At 33.7% G+C, this 17,904-nt stretch overlaps 1 protein-coding gene across 4 annotated transcripts in view; it reads right to left on the bottom strand.

Annotated features, from left to right (window-relative positions):
- LOC126779051 (uncharacterized) overlaps positions 1 to 17,904 on the bottom strand; it is a 95,354-nt gene that overhangs the window by 11,301 nt on the left and 66,149 nt on the right. For all 4 annotated transcript variants that reach the window (XR_007670268.1, XM_050502826.1, XM_050502827.1 and 1 more), the window contains exons 3-4: positions 1,208 to 1,297; positions 150 to 298 (exon numbers count right to left, since the gene is read on the bottom strand). Coding sequence is in view for 3 of the 4 variants with exons in the window: in XM_050502826.1 (XP_050358783.1) it covers positions 150 to 298; positions 1,208 to 1,297 (239 nt within the window). In the remaining variant the exon portion in view is untranslated. The remainder of the gene's footprint in view (positions 1 to 149; positions 299 to 1,207; positions 1,298 to 17,904) is intronic.

The following is a 17,904-nucleotide window of genomic DNA, read 5'->3' as shown; positions in this document are numbered from 1 at the left end:
ATGTTTCGTGGAGTGAGTTTTTGTATTTAATTAAAATTTTATTGTGATTCTTGAAGCTAAATTATGTGATATTGTAATTATTATAGATTAAAACAGCCGTAAGTCCAGAGATACTACGTGGAAGATGAAAGGTGCGTGTTTCAACTTACAGTGGTGAGCCGTTTGTTGAGCCAGTAGTCGTAGACCGCTATGACAAGATCGTCGTGTCTCTCAAGGAGTAGCTTCGCCTCGTTCAACGTCACCACCGTCTGCCCCGAGCTTCTCTCCAGTTTGTCCATCATTTGTTCGAACTTTAACTCTGCGAAGGAGAATGATTCCATGAGAACAGTCCAAATAGTCTGTTTATTATTTTGTACACACGTAATAAATGTACACGCAAAGTTATAAATTGTGATAATTTTTGATAGACCATCGATTTTGATGAAATTAAGAGTAAAACTGTAACTCGGAATACTCCCTTTAATAACCACAATATAAACATTTGTTATCCTTACACGTTATAAAGAATTTTCGGACAAAAAAATATAATACTAATGGTCGTTTTAGTTGCAAAAAGTCATATTAACGCTACTTAGAAATCTCACACAATTTTAATTATATGGATAGACGTATATACTATTTAGATAAATACATGTCTTACATATTTCTTTTAATAATATTACACATATTGTCCGACGGGCAAATGGGCTACCTAGACATTGGCGCTGTAAGAAATATTAACTATTCCTTAGATGGTCAATACGCCACCAAGTGGAACCGGAATATAAAGATACTTGTTATTTCAGACGGTCTAGCACAAAGCCAACAAGTAAAAAATAGTAAAAGTTCATACATAAATATAAATAATATATCAAATACAATATATATAAGCTCTAGCGATTACGTAACCGTAGTTTTGGAGCTGTTCTAACAATTCTGACATTATTCCAATTTCATAAATACTTAGTTGTCAGTTCTTCTTCTTCTAGCTTTAAATTTAACAAAATCTTGTAAAATTATAATTACATTTGGACTTTGGTTTTGAATATAATACGCATACAATATTACTGATTAAGTACTAATAAATATAAAATTAATAACATAGAGAAGATTGTATTAGAACCAATGTAGAAAGCATGTTCTTTCATTACAATCTTTAGTATATATATCACGTAAATAGAATAAATTTACATACATTTCCAGATACGTGGGAAACTGAGCGGCTCACCTGTTAGCTCAGGACGCCTCTGTTGTTTGAGCCACCTCTCATCCTCCGAGTCGATGTCGTACTCCGGCGCCTCTTGTTCCTCCCACAGCGCTGTAACAACAACAAAAAAACATCATTAAAATTTCATATAAAAACATTGATAACTTATTTTTAAGGATAATAGTGATCAACCTGACCGATTTCGCTCATGTCGGCCATTCATCAGAGAGATTTGCCATCTACGCAGCATAGTGCACAAGTGTGTGCGCAAACACACGTGCACTCTCTATTCTCTTACTCTCGTCGTTGGTTATGACGGTAAATTAACACGAATGAGAAATTTAGGCGCAAGATCCACCTCTGTACGTGCCTTAGAAGGCACGGGAGTATAAGCATTTTATTGACCGATTCGGGATTGAAAGCTGTACCCCGGGTACTGCGGCCATATTTACTAGCCACTGGACCAACGAAGCTGTCTAGGTAATTTACGAGATTGCGAACACTACGAATTTCTAGACAAAATAACCCAATGACGTTTATAGTTTTGACATCTGATTAAAACCTCACGATTTGAACCACAAAAGCAGAGAACTATATCGAAGATATTCATACGTATACGTACATAATATAATGACGCTACCGTAAGTATTCCTACTTCGTCCAAATACAGTGCTATTCAATTATATATGTTCAAAACGTTCGCTTACATACAGGAAACATTCGAGTATTATTCCTATTATAAGCTTCCTTCATAAATGAAAACAATATAAATTCTCATATCCTGTTTTACTTCGTATTATTTTATAATAAATGTTTGAACGTGACTTAACTTCACGACTGTTATGATTTTATTATTTAATTTTAGGATTACGATGTATGTTGTACTATTGTTAACCGACTTATCACAAAGGAGTTTCGGAATGCTGTAGTTGTTTCATAATTCGCGATATCGTTGCGGATAGTGAATCAATTTACTTGAATGGTTGAAATATATTTTGTCCTCCAGACCGATTTCAGCCACGGCGGCCAATCTCAAGAGAGATTAACCAAATACGCAGGAGATATTATAGCGCAAACACAGGTGCACTCTCCATTCCCTAACTCTCATAATCCGATGGGACGGCAATCCGACACGACCGGAAAGAGTCCAGGCGTAGGACCAACGGCTTTACGTGCTTTCCGGGGCACGGGAGTGTACACTTCCAACTTCCAGACCGGGCTGCTACTGAGAATTTTCGGACAGAAAAACCCAGTAATTTTTAATTTTCAAGCCACTAGAACAACGAGACAGTCAATACCACAATATTAATATATATAGTCTTCAATAGCATTCTGGGCTATCCTGTCCCGGATCTGTCATGAATTTTGTATAAAATATTACAAGTCGGATTAAGTCATCGAAATATTTAAGTTTTGTTATTTATAAGGTTGATTGCTGTAAGTTGTATTAATTATGTTTAGTTATTCCAATAGGGGGGCATAATTACCCCTAAAAATTCTTCTTTTTTCTTGCAACCTTGGTATAGTGTTTCCACGTTTGGGTGCAGTTTAAGAAGTCCCTGGCCAATAGAAGTTGTTTTTTTAATAATACCTCTAGGGTTTTTCGATGTGCTAATTAAATTTGACAGCAAATTCCACCCCCGAGGTGAAATTCGGGTGAGTAAATGACGTGGTCACATTTAATCAATGCATTAAAAACTGCTTTGCTTATCAATACATATTATAAAACATAGTCCCGTCCCGTTCGTTTGTCTGTATGTACGCGATAAACTCAAAAACTACAGAACGGATTCTCATATGGTTTTCAACAATGGCCGGAGTGATTCTTGAGGAAGGATTTAGGTGTATAATTCATTAAGGTTTTGTTAAATTGACTGAAATATAATGATGATTGTTGAAGATGAAACAAATCACGCCGACTGCGAGCTTTACTTGCGTGCCCGCGTTAACTAATATATGTATTACTATGCAAATTTTTTATGTAGATTTGTAGAATCTAATGCTACTATTTATTTTTAAATACAAACAATAACACTATAATATTATTTCTAATTATAAAACACAATAAATTTATGTAGGATAGATATAAACCGACTTCGAATATTCGTGCAAAAAAAATTGTAGAACGATAAACGAAAAAGTTTAGCCATTCGACGTTAGATGGCGTCACGTGTCTATTAATTGTAACGTATGATGTTAAAAGGAAATTTCCAGGAGACGAGATTACGTCAAACTGGCTTATTTAAATTATAACTGTAATTCTTGAATCGTAATACTAGAATGTATTTCTGACGCGACTGACGTTCCAAACCCCTTTTTTTTGTTTCATTTAGCAAACGTGCCAATGGCCTGACCAGTAGGGCTATTCTGTAAGAATGTCAGAAATTGATATGCGACATTGACCAAAATTATATTTTAAGAATACACGCATCAAAATAGTATGTCACCACAAGTCGGTTGTCAACATTTCACAAGTGAGTAATGAAGTGAGTTCTTACAGAATAGCCTAACGGTAAATGTCGTAACTTTCGCCCAGACACTGGTATTGCGACAGGTATATTTTCCAATAAATACATACATATATAAAGTCGGAATCAGGAAAAATGGCGCGTTTGATATTATTTCCTATTACGTCACATCTTAAGGCTTCGAAACGAAGTTTTTATTTATATTTTCAACTACGCCTCCTAGACAAATCTACCAACCTTAACACTATATAACAATTCAAGGACAGTACACTACTCATAATAGCTAAGTAATTGTTATGACGTCTATAGGCGTCTACCGTCCCAGAAGGTAATAAGCAAGATGAATAATTTTCTGGAAAACATTAAACGGACATAAAAGGTCGTAACTGATAATTTTTTTCTCAAAATGTTAAGTTTATTTTATATTTGGAGTTACATGTTCGCATCTGAAAACATTATAAGACGTTTCCAAACTGTAAACTCATAAACCGATCGTATTAAGCCTGTGATTTAATTGACGCCATGTTGAAAGGGCGAAAAGGGTAACATATGTCCTAATAAATTTAAACGAAGGCAGAACAGCTTAAATCTTGCAATTTACTAAATGCGGTCATTATTATTCCAGCTGTAATTGAGACTTCATGCTCGTGATTTGTCAAGAATTCAGTACAATTCAATCCAAATGAGTATTATGCGATACTGAAAATTCTGACTGGCGTTTTATTTTTTGTTCAGGAATCTTGGTTCACGCGGATTGGCATATTCGTATCAAATACGAATTTTGTTTGACTGTATAGTTCGTGAAGTAGTTAAATATAAGGCCGCAGATCACGAAGTCCTAGGATCGAACCCCAGGTCGGGCTGCATATGCCACCTGCGTGTTTTCATTTCAAGGAATGTTGAATTGTAGAATTCGTCTAGCATTATTTATGATATTACAATATTCGTATACAAATGTAGAAATGTAATGAGTCTCGGAATGTTATGTGCCGGTAGTCTTCATCGAAGGCGTTGCTTGCGCTTTAGTAAGTACACTGGATTACTCACCCTTCAAACAGGAACGTAACAATACTAAATATTGTAGGTAAGTAGCGGTAGAGTGTCTGATGAGTGGGTGGCACCGATTACTACCGTTCACAAAGAGGTGCTTCGATTATTAATAACATATAAAGTTTTCAGTAAATTGAATAGTTTTGTTTAATTTGCAAAAAAAAAAAAAAATATTCGTACGCTTGCTCATTTACGTATACGTATTAACTATACCAAACGGCGTGGATAGATGACCATATTATTTAAATATATATAAATATTTTTTTCTTCAACCCATTTAAATCACTATAAAATATATTAAGTGAAACTACAGGATTCACAGTAAGTTCACTGATGCTTATTAAAAGAATAATCGTCAATCTAGAATATACTTTTCTAACCAGAATGACATTTCATGCTTCCTACTTAAAGTAAGAATCACAGACTTTCAAACAATCATTTATCCTTTACGTATATTTGAGCGCGAGCGAAGCCACGGGCAACAGATGGTATTTGTAATAAAATTTCTTCAGACTATACTTGAACTGCTGCTAAGCATGCTACGATTTGTTATCAATTACAATCTTTTTAAAGCCTTTTATCAGAATATACTATATCTAACAGAAAGCTACGGATTGAAAATATGCATAGATTCTTGACGTTTATTCTCGGTAGAATCGACATTCCAAACCGGTGATATAGCGATTCAAATGTAGTTACTTATAAAATTTGAATAAAAATATATTCATTTTATTTAGTTTGACAACACTTAACATCAAACAGTATTGCGCAATATATATTAAAAAAATGTCATCATATTAAATTTAAAAAAATCAATCGAATTTTTACACAGGAAAATTCAATTTATGTTTTTAATTTTCAAAAGAAGAACATTCGATCGTTAGCTGCCAGCAGAGAATTTAAAACAGTTCATATTATATGTATATGATCGTGTCATTTTTTTTTTATATATTCCAAATTAAAAATTCGATTCGTTCAAACCAATCCCTATGTACTATAAGCGAGCGATACATATACGATGTCTAGTTACTATAAATATAAACGTCAACCACAATAGCTGTGTGAAGGCCGCGTGTAATCCTATTACTGGTGCATAGAATCATACAATTTGTTCGAGACGCTATTTTTACATATTGTTAGATATATATATATATATGCATATTTCGCATAATTACAATCCAGATTTGCAAATAAACTATATCATGGTAGGTGGTCAACCTCTACGAATAGACATTTACTACTTCTCTTTTAAATACATTAAAATATATATATATATATATATTATAAATAAATAGATAGTTAATTAATTATTTTATATTAATTCTAAAAGGCCAGAAACCTCTTTATGTTCATATATATAATGTTGACTTAAGAACTGATAAAAGATATAATATTGTGCATCCTTATTTAGTTAATCGAAGATCCCCACTAAGGATGAAATAGTATTTAAAAAGTTGTTATTTTTTTTTTTTAATAAAGACATAAAAATATTTATTAATAATCTGAATAAAACCATTCACCGATACTTCTTAGGTCTGTGGTATTTCTTTCCAGCCAATAATCAATGTGTAATGCGTTTAAATTAAATAAAGACTATGTGATATAAGGACACAACATACATTTACTATATTATATATATATATATATATATATATATATATATACATTCGTCTTCCACTCTAATCCCGGCTGTCTGTAGTCGTAGGACGCTTTTACATAAGCATTACCAAATATTATTACGTAACGAATACTGACGCAGACATAAAATGTATAAAGAGCTTATTTCGATTTTCACATAGGAAACGCAAAGATCTTGGCGTGTTCCCAGTTTTTATTGAAAGCGCCGCTGTAACGGAAGGATGTTAGCGCGAGCGGCGGTTAAGTTTCTTCACACTGTATGCGTTTATTATTTAACATTAATATATTATTATAAGTTACTGTTTTATAAAAGCACACACATAGACACATTATTTTTTTATTATAATTAATTATTTATGTCATTTCGCCTCTTAATAAATTTGCAACAAAATTTTAAACCAACGAACCCCTTACCTACTACTGAATTCAAGTATTAAACACACTAGGCAAGTGACAATACTATTTATTTATTACGAAATATTTATAATTATTTTATATTATTAACTAATTGACTTTAGTAATACATGTATTAATATACATACGGCAATTAAACTTAATGAAAAACCATAGATTAATTAAGAGGATATATAGTACAGTAACAGTAACAGCCTGTAAATGTCCCACTGCTGTGCTAAGGCCTCCTCTCCCTTTTTGAGGAGAAGGTTTGGAACTTATTCCACCATGCTGCTATAACGCGGGTTGGTGGAATACACATGTGGCAGAGTTTCAGTGAAATAAGACACATACAGGTTTCCTCACGATGTTTTCCTTCACCGTCATGAATGAATGTGCATGAGATGAATTAAAATCACAAATTAAGCACATGAAAATTCGGTGGTGCTTGCTGCTTTCTTACCACTGGGCCATCTCGGCAGATATTAAGAGGATATGAATGGAATTAATTATATTTATTTATAAAACAAAAGCAGTGATAAATAACATATTATTATTCATTGACGTAATTAAAAAGCCCAAATGTGAAGATTGTAGGCGTTGTTATTATATCATGTACTAGCTGACCCGTGCCCACTTCACTTCGTTGGGCGGTAAACATTTTTACTTGTGATGAAATGATGATTGTGGTGCGGTTAGTGCTGAGTGCTATAATTTATTTCCTGACTGCCAAAAGTCGCGTTGGCCGAACATTAATAAATTGTCTCGCGTATTTGATATTTGAAGTTGTCTCTTAAACTATGCAACCAAAAATATACTGGTAAAAAAGAATTTTATCTAAATTAAATTTTCTTGGTCATAAAGCAATTTATTTATAAATAGATTGACGTGTTGTATATGAAAAAAAACAGTCTATTAGAAATATCATTCAATTATTGCAGCGGGGTGGAACAAGCTCCAAACCTTCTCCTCAAAAGCGAGAGTAGATCTTAGCCCAGCGGTTACTTTACTTTTCTAACAAACGAACAATAAAAATAAACGCTCGCGTTCGAACCGCCGTCGGTGTGCTAACACATAACTATAAATTCATTACAACATTCCACGCTACGTCTACGTACAAGAAATGAAACGTAACTCTTCGTTACTCTTGCACGATATCAATTTAATCGAAATTAATCCGTAAACTAACCGCACTAAGTTCATATTAGTTCGACGGTGACAGTATTGATTTATTGTGGTATTTCAAGGGACGAGAACGCGAAACTAAAACGACAGATACGTAATTAAAATTGTCGCTTATAGATAAAGAAAATACCACAGAGTCACTGTTAATATCCAACGATCCATTTTTCTGCTAACTTTGAACTTTTTTTGAATCAATTTCAATTTTTTTATTGATCAACCAATCATTTACTGATCGATCAGTGATTTAGATTTTTTTATTATTATCCTTTCCAATTTCAAATACTTTATATATGATTATAAATATGTCAAGCATTTCTCGATAAACGACTTTAGAAAAGTCGAAACAGCTTAATAAAATATTATAGTTCATTCAATAACAAATTTAATTAATATGTTGTGTTATTAACTTGTAATATTTATTTATTAATTTGATAAAATGCTGCAGAAAGTAACATCAACAATAAAAAAGTAACACTGTAAATCAATTTCCTACAGCTGGGCAATTGCCTCCTTTCCTTTTGAGAAGGTTTAGTATTATATTAGTGAAAGCTTTAGTGGAAGGATGGTGGATGCAGACGTTTACGATACAGATGTCTTCTTTCATCTTACGTTTAAATTAGACACATTATCTGGGTTAGAACCCGCAATCTTCGGTTGAGTTTTACGTATTAAAGTCCCTGTAGCATCTCGGCTCATACATCGTCAAATACTGTATACATATGGCTACAAAACAATATAAAGATCAGTGGCGGGCTTTTTTATTATTATAATAGGTATACATGTTTAGCTGATTAGTTAAACAATGCTGTGTTCAAATACCAAATCAATGCTGTCAGAAAGTAAGAAATCAGCGTTTAATTAAACACACACTGAAAAGTTTATTTAAGTCGAGATGGCCCAGTGGTAAGAACGCGTGAATCTTAACCGATGAACGTGGGTTCAAACCCGGGCAAGCACATCTGAATTTTTATGTGCTTAATTTCTGTTTATAATTCATCTCGTGTCTAATTTCATCGAAATTCTGCCACATGTGTATTCCACCAACCCGCATTGGAGCAGCGTGGTGGAATAAGCTCCAAACCTTCTCCTTAAAAAGGGAGAGGAGGCCATAGCCCAGCAGGGACATTTACAGGCTGTTACTGTTACTGAAAAGTTTATAAAAACTTTTATTTATTAGGCCGCAAAAATTTATAAACATAATTGTTAGAGTCTGATAAAAACACGAAGGCTCGATCAACGAGGCTCGGCCAGGATCGATCCTGTCATCTCAGACAGTAACGCGCACGTTTTCTCATAAAGAAAACCCATTAAAATGTTTATAGTAACTGATTATTTATGGTACATTTAAAAGCAATAACATTGCCTGTGGCTAAATATCTGAAAAGGTTTCCTCACGATAATCTCCTTCACCCGCTGATCACGTGATGAATTATAAACGCAATTTAAAATCATGAAGATTCTGTTTTGCTTGCCCGGATAACCAAGGATAATTTGATACCAAAACCTTCGGTTTAAGACGTTATTCTATCCATAAAATCATTCCGGCTAAATAAAATACTGATACTCATAAAAACTCGAAACTATCTCCAAAAGGGCATGGTCGCTGAATTTTTATTAAACATTTTTGGTAATCGACGAGCTGTTTTTATAAAAACACGTCACTAAATTATATTTATCGATATGCCATTTATATGTGAATGAATCATATTGTTTAAGTATCACCCGAGCTACCTGTATGAGTAATATTGACTCATTATCGTATTATGAACATGTATTATTAAACACTATGTTTGCATTCGACTTTTCTCGTACCTATACGCCTTGGGCACAGATATATGTTGTATGGCTTGTTGGTTATTGATACACCTTCTCGTTGACATTTACTTGAAATTTATATATATATTATTTATAGTATAGGTAGGTATTGTAAGAAATGTTAATTATCGCTTACATCGCCAATGCGCCACCAAACTTGGGAACTAAGATGTTATGACTCTTGTGCCTGTAATTACACTGGCTCACACACCCTTCAAACTGTTGTACTGCTGTTTTTGCGGTAGAATATCTGATGAGCGGGTGGTACCTACCCAGACGAGCCTGCACAAAGCACCTACCACAAGTAAAATGATAAAAATAAAATATAATACTTAGAGAGCAAATGGGCCACCTGGTGAATTGGCACCACCGCTCATAGACATTGTCGCCGTAAGAAATATTATCATCAGGACTAAAGGGTGAGTCTTTATTCCTGCAAATTAGTCAAGTAATGAGTACTATTTTCATTAAACCAGACGCAATATAATTAGATTAAATTAAGCTTATTGATATTGAGTCTTCGCAGATGAAGAGAAGCATTAATTTATTAGTATTAAAACGATGATACATAGTAGATATGAAAAATCCCACTAAAATCAAATTGCTCAACAAATATGCACACAACAATAAAGTGGTACAAAAAAAAAAAAACTACTACGAAAGGCGATTAAAATTGTAATACTGAAATTTCGAACATGATGCTGCCTGGCTGCTTACTGAACTCGAGCATGGCTTTATTTTAAAGGCAAGCGGTTATAGTCTGGGGAGATTTTAAAAGTTCAAATGAAAAAGGAAGTATTGCGCATTTATTGAACGTGAACAGATACGTTTATCGAGATTTCATAGTAACAAAACCCTTACGCTTAGTTTGTATTCGATCCACTGAACTAAATTGGAAAAAGATTGAAGCATCGAACACGCCTGAACGACCAAGCGAAGCGAAAGTTAGCCGCATCACAAAATCCTCCTATAATGTTTTACGGTCTACTGTGCGATGAAGATTTTATTAAAAATTAGCTAATCCGTCTAAAGCATTTTCGTTTACGTTTTAAAGCAAGTATCCTATGACCTGCCTTCGCCGGGTGAAAGTATATACTTTGGAGAGGTGGCCTTTGCCCAACAGTTTAGCGGCCCATTTGCCATATACCTATTTTTATAAACGATACGCGAACGCATAAGATACGAAAACACACAAAGTTTTTTTTATACTTATAATAAGGAAGCAATCGAGTAAATGGACCACCTGTTGGCACAACTGCTAAAGGTGCCTCTCTTTTTCTTAAATAGTATTTATTATATAAAATCAACTTTATAAATCCAGGAATAAACCACGCTTTTTATTCCATTATCTCGTATTCAGTATTATTCCTTACTTTATATTAATGTTCTTCAAGCAAAACATTTAAATTTTGTGAATTGACAAACTTAAATGCAAGAAACGTATAAATTTTCCAAGCAAGGACATATTGACTGCGGAGTTGGAAACTCGGTATTGTAAGTTTATCTTCACTTTTCGTAATGGAATCGTAAATATACATAAAATAGTAATTTTAATATGATATATTAGTGTTCGCCTAATGGTTGAAATTCGACCATAACGCTTTTTTAAAAATTGAGGAGTATATATGAATTTTTGTTCCTACTTATATAAATCTTAGTTCCCAAGGTTGGTGGCACATTGGTGATGTAAGCGTTGGTTAACATTTCTTACAATGCCAATGTCTATGGGCATTGGTGACCACTTACCACTATAAAAAAAAACTTTTATTTCTAATTTTTTTAAACGAAAGCTCATCAACATCTACCAACCATAAAAAAGTGAATCAGTTGACAAACAAATAAGAAAAGAGCTACTGAACTATGTCGTTTTTGCCTATTCTGACTAATATTACAAATGCGAAAGTTAGTTTGTTTGCAACGCTTTCACGTCAACTCGACCGATCATCATGAAATTTTGCATATATGGCCAATTACAATCAAGCTCATTTGCTCGTCTGCCTAAAGATCACCTCATAAATTAATGCTTCCCGTACTTTTAACAGGAAAACCATAAATTTCTCTTTGCCAAATCATCGAAAAAAATAATATATAACACGCAAAAAGGTGTTAACCAACATCTGGTTCAATGTTTCTATTTTGATTACCAAAAGTATAAAGTTATTGATATTGGCCCTTTTAGCACGAGGCTACAGAACTATGTATTTATCTTATGTAACTCTATTATATTTATATAAATAATGTAATCATGTTGCCTGATATACAATTAATGAGGTTGACGAGTTCAGACAGAGTCGTGGGCGTTGATAGTATTAAAACACGGTGTGGGAAAATGACTCGAGAGGTCGGCTCACGGAGCTGCGGTCAAGGGTATCATCCTCATACTTGAGACACCTTATACTATCATAATTTGATCTCGTTAGAAACCTTTGTACACAGTAAGGGGTACTTTCAACCCTTCATCATAACGTATATTAATACGCGGGGAAGAATATCAAGGGGATTGTTTTTCTGATTAAGAAATATGAGTATATGATACTTCGAAGAAAATATTTTATTAGTCACTTCAAAATTATAATTATTAACTTAACGGATTCAATGATGTTATTTATCGTGGAATGTTCGAGATATTTTGAAAAGAACTTTCAAATCGTCTTAGTTTAATAATAATAGTATTAGCTTATTATTATTATTATCATGTTCGTACAACTTAGTAAAAATCATATTTATTTATTGAAAATACAGATTATAATTGCACGCTAAAGGCCTTCTCTCTTTCTAGGGAGAACGTTGGCATAATTCCACTAAAAAGTTTTGTAGTATACAATGCGGCAACATTTTTTTGTTAAAAAATAATATTAATTAATATTAAACATTTATTATATATATTTTTATTTCGATAAATAAAATGAAAAAAAAAAAACTTTATTCAATATAGAAACATTACATTTATTGATTGTTAAATTAAAAACCATCGCACGATATAAAAAAATAACACCAATTTTGAAATATGAACCGAGATTGAAAAATATTTAATAATCAAATAGAATTAATTACAAGATTACATATAGCACGGAGGACAACGGCTACGCTTGGGCAGACCATTGTCAGATTCTGCCAATCATTGAACGATTGTGGGTAATTAGCTCCCGGTGTTCAGAAGACCGTAATATATTATTGATACTAATTAATGAAAAAAAGCCGAGATGGCCCAGTGGTAAGAACGCGTGAATCTTAACCGATGATCGTAGGTTCAAACCCGGGCAAAGCACCACTGAATATTCGTGTGCTTAATTTGTGTTTATAATTCATCTCGTGCTTGACGGTGAAGGAAAACATCGCGAGGAAACCTGCATGTGTCTAATTTCATTGAAATTCTGCCACATGTGTATTCTACCAACCCGCATTGGAGCAGCGTGGTGGAATAAGCTCCAAACCTTCTCCTCAAAATGGAGAGGAGGCCTTAGCCCAGCAGTGGGACATTAACAGGCTGTTAGTGTTACTGTCAAATAAATAATAAGAATCCGTAAGGAAGAAAAATTCCAATATAATTTGATATTTCCAACCAGAATCTAGACATCAGGGAATAAGTTGGTTACAGTAAAATTTTATACAAAAACTAAATAAAAATAATTTTGTTTTCGAATCGAAAATCCATACAGCGTGAACGGGGCTTGATTAAAAATAAAAGCCAACGCTATCCCGCCAAAGGGTTCCCCGACTAGGGTTGTCGAGTTCACATTTATTTTAATTAATTTATGTATTTAATTCGTGTCGTTTTAAGCAATAAAGAAAAACCATACAATTATATTATGTACAATTAAATATATATTACAATTTAATTTAATTTTTAGCTGGATAATTCATTGGAGTGGATATAACACGAAAGAGACAGACGCATAACGAACAAAATACATTTGATAATGTTAATAATTATTATCAATGTGTTCTCTACCTTCGCGTTATTCAGCTGTTTTTATATAAAACGCTGTTTTTCGATCTGGTGGTAGGGCTTCGTGCAAGCTCGCCTGGGTAGGTACCACCCACTCATCAGATATTCTACAAAACAGCAATACTTGATATTGTTGTGTTCCGGTTTGAAGGGTGAGTGAGCCAGTGTAATTATCGGCACAAGGGACATAAAATCTTAGTTCCCAAGGTTGGTGGCGCATTGGCTATGTAAGCGATGGTTGACATTTCTTACAATGCCAATGTCTAAGAGCGTTTGGTGACCACTTACCATCAGGTGGCCCATATTCTCGTCCGCCTTCCTATTCTATAAATATATATATATATATATTATCTCGTGCTATGCAGACGGGAAGGCTAGACACAACAAACAAGGCAATCGACTGAAGTATGACGGACAATAAGCGCCATTTTTTTTACATATTTTAGCTGTGTTTTTACGAAATATGAACCATATCTCTCCGTTTGCATTATAGCATTAAGATATGTATCTTATCAAATACTTAAATCGAACCTATTTTGTTATATTTTAAAATCACTCTACGATTCTTAGAATTGTAATCAAAAATGATTATTATTATAAACAATATTGAATTATTTATATAGTTTTCATACAAAGTAACAGCACGTACCATTTACAATGTTAAAAGATATACATATGTACATGCTGAATTCTTTTATAAGGCTTCCTCTCCTCTTGAGAAGGTTAAAGCTTATGGCGCACGCGATTCCAGTGCGAGTTAGTGAACACACACATGGTAGATTTTCGACTGAAACATACTGGTTCGCCAAGCACGACACTCGTTCAGTACCTTTGGTGTCCGTCCGGGTTTAATTCCGTAATCTTCGGTTAATAATCACGTATTCTAGCCACTGAGCCATCTCGGCTCTTCGTTCATAGCGGACATTAAATAAAGAAATACACAAAACATTTGTTAACATTTATAAAAGAAAAAAAAACTTTAAATTTATCCGCTTGATGGCAACCCTGCGTTATGGTTCGCTGAATATCAATTTATATGGAGGGTTGATAGTTGCTACATTACAATATGAACTTAAATACTTCGTAATAAGGTTTAATACAGTTTAAAGTACACTAAGTAGATTACACAAGAGAATTTTATTTAGTGTCGTATGAATTTTGTGTAGTAAAAAAGCTTCAAAGTGTTTTTTAAGTTATATTTTTAGGTAATCAAAGGCTAGTTTTATATTTCATACATTTGTAATTTAAATGAGTTTTCAAATACTGTAAAAGCCTTTACCGAAACAGTTTGAAATTCTGTTTGATAAATTTGTTATAATGTAAGCGATGCTTTAATTTCATAAAGATGAGATCAAAATATTTATTCAGATTTGTAAATGTTACTTACATTTTTGACACTATATTCTACCGCAAAACAGCAATACTTTATTATTGGGTGAGTGAGCCAGTGTAATTCCAGGCACAAGGGACATAACATCCTAGTTCCCAAGATTGGTGGCGCATTGGTGATGTAAGCGATGGTTAACATTTCTTACAATGTCTGCGTAGTTGGCTAATCTCTCTTGAGATTGGCCGCAGTGGCCGAAATCGGTCTGGAGGACATTATTATTATTTTCTATTCAAAAAAAGAAGAGAAATATGTGAAGATTTTTATATTTATATTTACTTTTTCATAATTTGGCGTTTGATATCGCTGCAACATACAAGACCGATCGCCAAGATTACGTATAAACAGTCTGAACAAAGTCTGTCACTTATTGCTATTCTTATTTACAAAAAAACAACGGTTGTATTCTTAATCTATGCGTTCACGCATCGTTCAATCGTTTGAGTTGAAACTTTATACAATTATTGTTGGCACTCGATCGAAGGTTTCTGGCATAGTACCATATCGAACAGATGGGTAACGCCCAGTCGTATATTAGGAATTATCAAAATGATAATGAAAATATTCTTCATTCAATTGGGAACTTATACGCATTGAAGCACTTTTGAATCGTCAAAACCGCATCAAACAATGTAAAGCTCCTGCTCAGAATTTAATTTCTACCGAGAAGTAGAAAAGTCAAGAAACTCACTTACTATTTTCCACTAATTTAACTTACGGATGGCGGATTAGTCCACGAGGCGTAATTGAAAAGCGTCCTTATAAAAAGTTCGCTTCGTAAGTTTATATTGGATTATAACCCAACAATAAAACGCCTTTAATTTGTAAATTGAATATTGAATAAATTTATTTGTATGTATTATATTATAATTAATATATATGCTAGGTGGTAGGGCTTTGTGCAAGCTCGTCTGGGTAGGTACCACCCACTCATCAGATATTCTACCGCAAAACAGCAATACTTGATATTGTTGTGTTCCGGTTTGAAGGGTGAGTGAGCCAGTGTAATTACAGGCACAAGCGACATAAAATCTTAGTTCCCAAGGTTGGTGGCGCATTGGCTATAAGCGATGGTTGACATTTCTTACAATGCCAATGTCTAAGGGCGTTTGGTGACCACTTACCATTAGGTGGCCCATATGCTCGTCCACCTTCCTATTCTATATAAAAAAAAATGCATATATCATGTAAGGAAATCAACGAATACGACCTCCACCTTTTTTATTCTCTATATCTGTAGTCTCGAACTACGTAATAATATATAATAATAAATCATTTCTACTATCCGTAAGCAAATCGAGTCGCTAGTATAGTTACAAGTATAACAGAAGCACCAACGGCATATATAATATGAAGCTTATTTTATAGTATCATTTTATTATTAAAATAATCTAGATCTGGCTTTCTGCCCGTTATAAGAACCGGTAAATTGACTCCCAACGATAAACTATGAAATCGTACTGCGAAGAGAATTCGTATCGCAAAACCGGCCAAATATCTAGACAAAAGGACGTCTAGGATACTAGCTTAAAAAAAACCTTCTGGTTGTTTGGTATAGACCTAATTAATTACGTTCACAGTTACTACTTTATTATTGAACGACGCAAATACAATAAAAAAAAAAAAACAAATGTGTGTGTTGGCCCTCAAACTTTATTATAAGTATCTAGTAGTATTATTTTACTACTGGGATAGCGTAATTTCAATGGGCAGGTGATCTATAACACCGGAACAGATCTTCATAATTAATAGCTTAGAACTATCTTGTTCACATCAAGTTTAAAACAGAATAAACCGCCACAGACAGATGCCCTTCGTTTTACGTCACGGGGCTAAACACACTAACATCAACAGAAAGCCCTACAATAGAACTTTAATACATCGCTGTCTGACGCCATATTGCACCCACTCGTCCCAAATTCGTTCCGTGTTTTTTTTTATTGCGTTCAGCACAACAAATGTTTTAAATAAGCTTAAATAACTAAGTGGTATAAAAAAAAACTCGAGTCAAGTATAATAGAAAAAAATATTTTCGAGAGCCATATTGATAAGTAAGAATCCATATTCTTTTTCAAGGGTTACCCCATGTAACCCTTGAAATTTTTATTATGGCTTAGATGGCCCAAAGATTAGAGCATTTGGATCTGAGCAGAAGATCAGGGCTTCTTTCAGGCAAACAGCACAGAGTTGCATATGCTTAACTATATTTATATTTTATTTTATATAAAATAGATTAGCGGATATCAGTTGGGCCACTTCATAGTAAGTGATAACCAATGCCCATAGACAATGGCGTTGTAAGAAAAATTAAACATTCCTTACATCTTAAATGCGCCACCAACCTTGGTAACTAAGATGTTATGTTCCTTGTACAGGCACAAGGGTGAGTGAGTCAGTGTAACTTCAAACCGGATCCGACGGAATCGTTGCACTGGCTCACTCACGCTTTCAATCAAAATACAACAACACTACGTATTAAACAACAGTATTACGGAATCAAGACGCTATTGACAATATCATGGTAATTTTATAAAAAATCAAAGTGCATGTAACATGTTAGAGGTCACAGCGTTACAAAACATTATTCATAGCTATGGTTCAATTTAAATAATGATACATTTGATTCACTAATCTTTCACTACAACGATACCCATAAAGCAATCGTTTTTAATTATGTTTGTTTGTATGTTTGTTTGTTTGAGATAATCTCGGCAACTAAACTGAACTCTGTGAGGATTGATATTTTGTATTCAACAATAGACGAATTGATTTGCAAGAAAGACTTGCGTATTGAATATATGAATGTTTAATCCACATAAGAACCAACATTAGT

The sequence above is a fragment of the Nymphalis io genome, chromosome 28, assembly GCF_905147045.1.
Source record: "Nymphalis io chromosome 28, ilAglIoxx1.1, whole genome shotgun sequence".
Lineage (NCBI taxonomy): Eukaryota > Metazoa > Arthropoda > Insecta > Lepidoptera > Nymphalidae > Nymphalis > Nymphalis io.
Note: the sequence above shows the minus strand (reverse complement) of the source record. Positions and strands in the feature narration are given on the sequence as shown.